The sequence below is a fragment of the Ctenocephalides felis genome, unplaced genomic scaffold (genome assembly GCF_003426905.1).
Source record: "Ctenocephalides felis isolate EL2017-DRISC unplaced genomic scaffold, ASM342690v1 CF-g0.4_SCAFFOLD_03572, whole genome shotgun sequence".
NCBI lineage: Eukaryota > Metazoa > Arthropoda > Insecta > Siphonaptera > Pulicidae > Ctenocephalides > Ctenocephalides felis.
In genome coordinates this window covers 39,141,657-39,151,691 of record NW_020539726.1, presented here as the reverse complement: position 1 = coordinate 39,151,691, position 10,035 = coordinate 39,141,657, and the positions used below count along the sequence as shown (strand labels likewise).

The following is a 10,035-nucleotide window of genomic DNA, read 5'->3' as shown; positions in this document are numbered from 1 at the left end:
TAAAATAGAAATGTTATGATAATTCTATGTCACGGGTTTATCTTCGTATGAGTTGGTAGTAAAAACTGTCAAAAAATATACGTGAAGTTAGGTTTTATGTGTAAAACACCTGATCGCACAGCAAATACATAGATTTTTGACAATTTGTTATTACCTATATATATATATATACATATATATATATATATATATATATATATATATATATATATGATTATAGACCCGCAATATATCATTACCATAACATTTCTATTTTATTCAAAAATTAGCTCCTTAATTTAACTTATATAAAAAAAATTATATTTAAGAAATTCATTATAATTTAATTTTAATTTTAAAATTTATTTATTTGTATATAAAGTGCATTATTTGTACTGACTTTAATCGTAAAAATAGTGAATTTAGTTTGTATAAAATTGTTAACTTTTAATAAAATATGTAATGTTAAGTATAATAGTGTTAAGTATTGTTATTTATATATATTTTATTATTTAAATAAATCTTTAAATAATCCATGCGACGTTCATAATCCTACTCTTATCCATGAGACGTCTATAGTCCTACGCTCGTCGCCATGACTACACGAACTGTCAAAATTAGATAAACAAAAATGTATTTCTCTGTAAAATGTCAAAATTTCCAATAAAAATGTTTTTTACGAATTTTTCTGAAAATTTATTTATCTATTATGACAATCTGTCCTGGTATCTGGTTATTACAGTATTTGTAACAGGTGTCAGTGCACTTTTGACTTTACTTCTGCATTTGGAAGTTCCTGTCATTGAATGGTTCGAGAGGATGGTAAAGAATAATAAGATGAATAATTAATAGCACTATTAAGCCCTGTATATAATATATATATATATACATATATATATATATATATATATATATATATATTACTCAATATATATATTACCTTTATCATTTATCTAGCTTTCCTTTACATCTTCACCCGTTGTCTTTTTCAGTTTCCCTTCATATATGCAAGTCCTGTCAGCATAAAGTCTCAAACGAGTAACACTGAAAATAATATTCGAGACACACAAGACTCAATAAATGATGATACTGATAAAATTCTTTCGCACAACAACGATGATGCTGATAAGTTGGATATTTGGGATTTGAATACTGTTAAACGTAAGACTATTTTTAAGGATGTCAATGTTAAGTTGACGCCTGAACAGAAGGCTGAGGAAGAACAGTAAGTAATTGTGAGTTGGGGGTAATAGATGGTAATAATTATATATATATATATATATATATATATATATATATATATATATATTAATTTGATCTTTTATCATTAGAGCCGTGAAAGAACAACTTGCCAAAATTTTTGCGTTGCTAAAAGAACAAGAGGACAAATTCAAAGTGTCCGATATGGAAGATCTAGAAGAGCAATTGAGTTTATATAAAAACTGAGTATGAATCTTGATATTTATAAATATATATACCTAAGGTTAAATATGTTGGGGATCAATAAATAATAATATATTCTGTTATTCAACTAGGGTATGTATTTAGATTAATATTTTATTTATTAGTAGATTTTTTAAAAAATTTATTATTTGTTAGAGAAATATTGTGATTTTTATATGCACTATTTATATATAAAGTGCTTTGTTTGTTTTATCAAAAGATTTAAAAAAAATTCTTAAGTGGAACTATCAGAGACCATAGAAATTAAAATATAAAAACGAGTATACTGTTTTTATTAAATTATTGATTTAATATTATAATTAACTATAATTGTAATTATAGTTATGCAATATTGAGTTAAATAATTTATAAATTTGTAAAATTTAAAGATGTTTAATAATAAAACAAAATCATACAATCATAACTTCAGAAGACAAAAAAATTAAATTTTTCATTAATGTGTCTATAAAGTTTTTGGAATCAAAAGGTTTTTGGTATGAATTTAAAAAATGCAATGATATATTCAATTTAATCTGATTTATTTTGAGTATTTTCAATCTTCACTAATTATTATTTTATTTTAAATTTTACGACAATCGCAAAAAATGACGAAGTTCAAGCATTTTTAAATTTTATATTTAGTTAATAATTGGCCGACATTTTGAAAACTGTCAAGTCGATTTAAAATTAAAATAAATCATTATTAATTCGGAGCAATGTTCATTTATATTGATAACAAAATTAGATTAATGTTGTTAAAATTGTTTTATTAGTGATATAAAAATTGTTATTGATCAAGTACAAACATTTTTAAATTATAAATTTAGAATTTAATTTATCATTAACCGACATTTTGAAAACTGTCAAAGCATTTTAAAATTAAATAAATCATTAATATTTCTTAATAATATATACTTATAATTAGAGCAGAATTTAATTAATGCTATTGAAATTATTTTATTACTAATATAAAATCTGTTCTAAAACGTTCGCACATTTTTATATTTTAAATATTTCCGACATTTTGAAAACTGTCAACGCGTTTTAACATTAAAATAAATCGTTAATATTTCGGAACAATGTATATTTATTATTACGGAAAATTTAGATTAATGTTCTGGAAATTAATGTATATTTGTTATAAAATTATTTTTTTAATAAAAATCAAAAACATTTGATATTTAAAATTGACCGACATTTTGAAAATTTTCAAATCAAGTTAACATTAAAATAAATCATTAACAAATCGGAGCAATGTTTACTTTTATTTATAGCAAAATTAGATTTATGTTATTAAAATTATTTTGTTAGTAAAATAAAATTTGTATTGTTGTTAATAAATTCAGCAAAGTTTTTTGATATTTTAAATCCGTTTGACCGACATTTTGAAAACTGTCAAAATGAGCTAACATTAAAATCAATCATTTATAATTCGTAGGACATTTTGAAAACTGTCAAAATGAGATTAAAAAAACTAAAAACATTAAAATAAATTATTTGATATATTACATTATAGCAAAGTTAAATTAATACTATTAAATTTATTTAATTAGTAATACAACATTCCTTTTTTACTTTATGTTGTTGTATATAAAGTTCAAAAACATTTTGATATTTTGAATCCAGCTGACCGACATTTTGAAAACTGTCAAAGCAAAATAACACTATAAAATATATCATTAATATTCTCTAACAATGCATATTTATAATCGTAGCAAAATTAATATGTAACATATATTATTAAATTAATTCTATATAACACATTGTTAAATAATAAAGTTCAAACATTTTAATATTTTTAAATCCATCAATTTACAATTGACCGCCATTTTAAAAACTATCAAAGTTAAAATTAAAATCAATCAATAAAAATTTGAAGCAATATTTATTAACAATATTAAATATTATTAAAATATATTTATATTATAATATTGTATGCATATCATTTAAATGTAACGGCCAAGAGTGTCTATCCCGAGGTGTGAGTGCTCTATGGATGTGTCATGTGCATGGTGTCTGATCTTTACGGAACAGAAGTGTATCTATGCGAATTTGACAATGAGTGTCAGTCAGTATGTGTTTAGTTTTGGTGGATGATTTATTAAATATATGTTGTAAAGAAGTAATAATGTGTTAAAACAATTAATATGGAAATAAATCTAATTTAAAATATATATATATATAATATATAGTTTTTATTTTATATATTATTATTAACAATTTATAATGGACCGCCATTTTGACAACTGTCAAACTGTCACAAAGAGTTAACCTTAAATCATGTTCAATGTAGTGAGTGATGTTTATTTATAATTATAACAAAATCAGACAAATATTATAGAAATGACGACTGAAACTGGTAAGAATATTAAATTTCAATTAATATACATCTATTTAAATCTATATATACTCATTAGTTACATTCTAGAATTAAATTCTTGTATGAAGGAAAGAACGCTTGTTTGACATTTCGAGTAAAAACTAATTAAAACAAATGATAATAAAGGTTTTATGGATGCCAAATAATAATATTAATGGTCAAGCTTAGTATTTTTATTTTATTTAGTTAATAAAGGTCGGTGTACATGTTTTTGTTCGTTAGTATACAATGACCTAGCCTAACATGACGATTAGTATAATAACACATAGTGTAACAATTAGAGCTATTGTGATAAATACCTTCATGTATACTTTTACAAATGTAAATATCTGAGCTCATAGTTTGTTAACTTCAATGTTGACATTTTAGTGATTTATATTAGTGCAACTTTGCATAATTTATGTGCATAATTTAAGTCTTTATTGCATTTGAACAAGAACTCGATTACGTATATTTATTGAACATAATAAATAATAATGGGTACTGCCCATTAGTTGGAGTTAAACTCCAACTCGATTCAGGGAAGAATAGTGTGAGATTTTTTCTGATGAAACATTATAAACATTTTTTATCTATTTTAGCTCGATGTCAGGTTGCAATTTAACATACATTGTATACCGTTTCTCTTCATGGTTCTTGATGTAGTTTTATGTACAGAAATTTTTAATCTGTTGGGCTAGGTTAGATAAATCCAAAACCATTTTTAAGCCCGTGGTTTATTTACATTTCTTATAGTTTATTAATTTTAGCGCTGCAAGAGATAGATAGTTTAAAAACTCGAAGACAGTATCTATGAAAGTTTTGTACTAAATTAATATAGTGATCACTGCTATAAATTAGTAAATTATGTAGTTAAATTTAAATTATTTGACTAATATCAATTTTTATATCAATTCAACAATTTATAGTAGTAATCACTATATTTCTTTCTAATCATTTTTCAATCATGTGTAATATTTAAACAATATTTAAAATATTTTGTTGAAAATAACAAACACGATTGCAAAATTTGTACAAAATTGAATAACGTGCAATAGCTTATAGCTTATAACGTTATAAATTATAACGTTAGGTGGTTTATATGTATACTGAGTAGTTGTTTATTATTATAAGTTATAATAATAAACAACTACTCAGTATACATATAAACCACCTAACGTATTGATTTCTTATTGATTAAGTTGATTTATTTACGCATCAAGGCTTGCCTTAAGGCCTAAACTACTTATATCTATCTAATATTATATATTTTCACTAAAAATTTATATTTAATTACATTTTTTTTTCTTTTCAGGTGTCATCTCATACTCACAGCCTGATAGAAAACGAATACTGCGTAAGTCGATGATCAATATTAAATATTTAAATGATTTAATTATTTGCAATTAACATTTTTCTTTAATATTTTAGCTCGTGATCAATTCGATGCTATCGCAAAATTTCCAAAAGAATTATCTGAAAAATTTCAACCACTTTATTGTGGACTTTGCGAAGTGAGGGGATCTTCTAATAAAAGCAGTAAGAAAATTAAAAATACTTTTTTAAATATTAAAAATTATTTGGATTTTAATTTTAATTCTAGTTAAAATTCTAAAGCTCACTTATATACTTGCAATGATTAATTTTAACTTTGCACTTCAGTTTATATAATTCTTAGAAATATGAGATAAGGTCCTTGTATTCTAACTGGGCTTGATTAAGTTTTGTTTATTTACTTTGTATGTAAACATATATAAGCGTCGTCCTCCAATTTAGAAGCTCTTATATTTATGAATAACAAAAATTACAGTATTTATAATATAACATTTAATATTTCTCGATGTTTTCATTGCGGTACAGGAAGTTCCAGCAATTTGCCTTAAGACACAAATTTTATATTATCTTCTATATATATAAAAATAAGTCGGGTTTTCCTTCCTGACGAAATAACTCCAGAACGCACGAACCGATTTCGACAATTTTGCATTCGTTGGAAAGATCTCGGGCTCCGCAAGGTTTATAGCTAAGAAAATTAGTGGTTCATGGCATCGTGCCCTAATGCAAATTGCTGGAACTTCACGCACCGTAATTAAAAATTCGAGTAATGACATTAGTGAGAATTATCAGAATTATGCTTGGTTAAGTCTACGAGCGATTCTTGCCGCAAAGAATAATGATGTACACGCACTGAATTTCACCATTCAATCAAAAATTGATGGCGATTTGGTGACATACCAATGATTCCGACTGGTCTTCCGTTTGACTTCAAACGATTGCAATTTCCAGTTCGCCTTGCGTCTGCAATAACAAGTCACAAGGCCAATCGCTTAGTGTTTGCGGGATAAATTTCAAATAGATTATTTAGAAAATCATTGTTTTTTACATGGGCAGTTATACGTTGCCTGTTCACGAGTTGGAAAACCATCCGCTTTGTTTGTGTTAACGTCAGACCAAAAAACAAAAAATGTGGCTCACCAAAGAGCACTTCAATGAAACAGATAATTTGCGGATTCACTTTCATTTACTTAGAGAAGTTCAACTAAAAAACTAATAGAATAGAAATAAATTCATTACTGTTGTATAATAAAATCAAAATTTTTCTTTTCAAATATAAAACAAACAAAAAATTTCTTCATCTTTCTCACAAAACCATCTGATGGCGAAACGGAGTTCGTCGGGTTTACTAGTATATTTTATAATCATTTACAATTATAAATGATTTTTATTTTTGCAGTTTTTGCTCATTACAATTCCAAACAACACAAGAAAAAAGTAAATAGATATTTAGAAGAATGGTCGCTAAAAACTGGAGAACCGATGCCCAAGAAATTATGTGTGAACCAGGTGAGAAAAAATTATTTATTTATTATTTACAGTAAAATTGAAAGTTTTGATTAATGAAATAATTTATTTATTTTATTTTTCTTGAAATATGTTGATAACAAATGAAGGCTAATAAAGCTTCATACAATTTTTGAAGAAATTTTGGATTCAAATTAAAAAACTAGTTGGTTTGGTATTTAGCCTTGAGGCAAGTTACATGAACTTCCCGATATGTATAAATAATCGACTTAATCAAAAAAAATGTGTAAATAATATACTTCATCAATCCTACTTTAAAAAAAACGATAATAATTTAGCAAACTTTGACGAATTTGTAAAATTAAGCTACTTGTCGTAAGGCCGTAATATTACAGTAAGTTCTTTAAGACCATGATGTATATCGCCAAAAAAAGTTCCATGAAAATCGGCTTAAATTTTTTTTCAACAGTTTTTACAAGAAAACGGCTTGGTAGATTTTCACTTAAAATAATCAGTACCATTCCCAAACTAATATCTTTCAAAGAGTTTTGATTTTTAAAAATCGGTTCGGTTAGAATAATCTTAAATGTGGACGAAAAGTTTAACACTTTTTTTTCAAGTTGCAAAGAAAACGGCTTGTCAGATCGTTGCACAAAACTGACAAACGATAGTCCTCACCGAAATACATCAAATGGCTTTTAAATTTCTAAAATCGGTTCAGGCGTTTTTGAGAAAACGTCGATCAAAAGTCTAATTTTGACAAATGCCAAAAGACCATACTGATTTTTGCAAACTTTGACGAATTTTAAAGCTGAACCAGTTGTCGTATGGCCGTAATATTTTAGTATGATCTAGAAGACTATGGTATCTACGTCAAAAAATAATCATAAAAATCGTCGAATTTTTTTTTTTTTAAAAACTTTATTACAGAAAACGGCCCGGCCGATCTCTACCAAAAAACTAATCAGCACGATTCCCAACCAATATCTCTCGAACGGTTTTTTGAATTTTTAAAATCGATTCAGAATTGCGGGCTAAAACGTAGAGACGAAAATTTTTCACTTTTCTGCCATTTATAAAGAAACGGCTTGCCGATCGTCGCACAAAACTGTCAAACAATAGTTCTCGTCGAGATACATGAATGGCTTTTAAATTTTTGAAATCGACCCAGCCGTTTTTGAGAAAACGTCGATTTATAAAAAAATTCTTCACACACACACACCATACTTTTTCCAAATTTGGTCTCATTTGATTCAGAATGGCTTGAAACGTCGAGAAAACATAAAATTATCGAATTGGATTTTTTGATGAAAACATAAAACTTCTCCTTTGGGAAGTTAATTATAATGCTTCATACAATTTTTCAAGAAATTTTAGATTCAAAATAAAAAATAAGCAATAATTTCAGTAGTGATATTAAAAGAATAATTTTAAGCAGAAATTTTTTTTGTGATATTTGAATTTTAAATTATTTAAATCGATTTATTTATTTAGTTTTAGAATTTTTTTATAAAGTATATCTTTATTTTTATAGAATGATGACGGAGTAAAATTGCATTGTGAGGCTTGCGATCTTGTACTAACATCGAAAAAACATGCTCAACAGCATTATATGGGCAAACAACATCAAAAGTAATAATTATAATTGCTATATACATTTTAATAATTATAAACGCAATACATAATGAGGTGAAATAAGAGATTTATCAGTTTTTGAACATTTTTATTTAAAATATGTATAATTAGTTGCTTAATAGATTTATTTTAAAAATATCAGTTAGATAGTACCATAGTAGGTGTTTAACACCTACAGTCTTTTTATAATAAATGGAATAAGTTAGTATACTACTCACTTTATATAATTTATTTTACATATATTTTATTCATTCTAATGCTATGGCATTGTAATTTTTTTTTCTATAAATTATTGTTAAATATAATTATGATTTTTTTTTTCTTAGGGTGATAGCTGGCAACGTGAACCGACAGGGTTTGGGCATTACGATAAAGATGGAAAATGGGTAAGAATGTAAGTTTTTTTATTTTTAATATGACAATAAATAGGACAACAATTAGAATATTATAATATAGATATAAATACAGACGAAACAAAAACGACGGTGTGCAACATTTTAACTTAATTTGCAAAATTTTTGATTAACTTGCATCATTTTTGAGTAATGCACAACAGTTTTAGACATTTTAAATATTTTTTAAAAACTAACAGAATTTTCAGACAGTTTACAAACGTTTTTAACAATTAATGACATTTTTAGACAATTTACAACATTTTCAGACAATTCACAACATTTTATACAATTGACAACATTTCCAAACAATTTACAATATTTCCAAACAATTACAAAATTTCCAAACAATTTACAACATTTCCAAACAATATACATTTCAGAAAATCTACAATATTTTCAGACAACATTGTAAGACAATTTGACATTTCAGACAATCTGCAACATTTTCAGATAACTCACAACATTTTTAAACAATTTGCAACATTTTCAAACAATCTATAACATTTTCAAACGATAAATCCACAATTTTTCAATCATTTGTTTAATTTCAAATTCAAATCCTAACGGTTTTTAAAGTTGACAGCTCCAATTCCATCATGGCAACCCTAAACATTTTGTTTGTACACGTTTTTCATAACAAGCAAAGATACAGTTGAATTTAATGCCACATATTTTTCGTAGGTAATATTGAAACTTATTTTTAAATAAAATATTTAGTTCAAAATGTATAATTATCATTATCCTTGGTTCTGGAACCAGTTTCCTCAATGGTGAGATAATTTATACATAAATAAATAATATAATTTGTACTTAATTATAAATCAAACTGTCAAACACAACTAACAAGGAGAAGTAAAATTGTATAAATTTGAAGTAAAATAAAATTTTCAGATACTAGCAGTATAGTATGTGTGTTATTATAATATGTATATAACTAAAATCAGTTCAGCATTTGTATTTTGATATAAACTAGTGTGTAGCAGAAACTTTTCAATTAAGTACAATGACATAACCTATAAAAATTATCACAACTCATATTTTGCAACAAGACATGAATATATCTTATTATCTATAATAATAGTTTATTACCTATTATAAATACTTTATTGTCTATAATAAATAATTTTAATATTAATCTATCTTTTTATATCTAGGGAATCCGCCCCAGACAAAACAGGCAGATTTGGTATCGGAACAGGCTTCTTGCCACAAAATAATCCTGTGACACAACCCGTGGCTGTAAATCATCCTGTAGTGGCACCCCAAATTTATCATCCTGGAGTTACGGCACCAATGATTCCTCCTGTGGTGACTCCACCAGAAATTTCTGTTAATTCGTTATGTGCAACTGCTTCGAAGCTCTTGGAGAAAGCTGAGGAATTGAATACGAACAGGGTGTCAACGTTACAGGAAATGTAAGTT

At 25.8% G+C, this 10,035-nt stretch overlaps 2 protein-coding genes across 2 annotated transcripts; both read left to right on the top strand.

The window, feature by feature from the left end:
* The first annotated feature begins 628 nt into the window (after positions 1-628).
* LOC113388456 lies at positions 629-1,425 on the top strand. Its single transcript, XM_026625833.1, has 3 exons — positions 629-801; positions 972-1,204; positions 1,311-1,425. Exons 1-3 carry the CDS (start codon positions 649-651, stop codon positions 1,423-1,425), a joined length of 501 nt encoding a protein of 166 aa, XP_026481618.1. The 5' UTR covers positions 629-648.
* A 2,230-nt stretch (positions 1,426-3,655) lies between these two features.
* Positions 3,656-10,032, top strand: LOC113388455. Its single transcript, XM_026625832.1, has 7 exons — positions 3,656-3,781; positions 5,097-5,138; positions 5,213-5,320; positions 6,516-6,625; positions 8,118-8,215; positions 8,545-8,604; positions 9,768-10,032. Exons 1-7 carry the CDS (start codon positions 3,766-3,768, stop codon positions 10,030-10,032), a joined length of 699 nt encoding a protein of 232 aa, XP_026481617.1. The 5' UTR covers positions 3,656-3,765.
* The last annotated feature ends 3 nt before the right edge of the window (positions 10,033-10,035 follow it).

Coding starts and splice junctions, on each gene's coding strand:
- LOC113388456 (XM_026625833.1), top strand. CDS start 649: ATGTTTTTTACGAATTTTTCTGAAAATTTATTTATCTATTATGACAAT. Junction 802..971: donor TTGAATGGTTCGAGAGGATG/GTAAAGAATAAT, acceptor TGTCTTTTTCAG/TTTCCCTTCATATATGCAAG. Junction 1,205..1,310: donor CAGAAGGCTGAGGAAGAACA/GTAAGTAATTGT, acceptor TTTTATCATTAG/AGCCGTGAAAGAACAACTTG.
- LOC113388455 (XM_026625832.1), top strand. Junction 5,139..5,212: donor TGATAGAAAACGAATACTGC/GTAAGTCGATGA, acceptor TTAATATTTTAG/CTCGTGATCAATTCGATGCT. Junction 5,321..6,515: donor GGGATCTTCTAATAAAAGCA/GTAAGAAAATTA, acceptor TTATTTTTGCAG/TTTTTGCTCATTACAATTCC.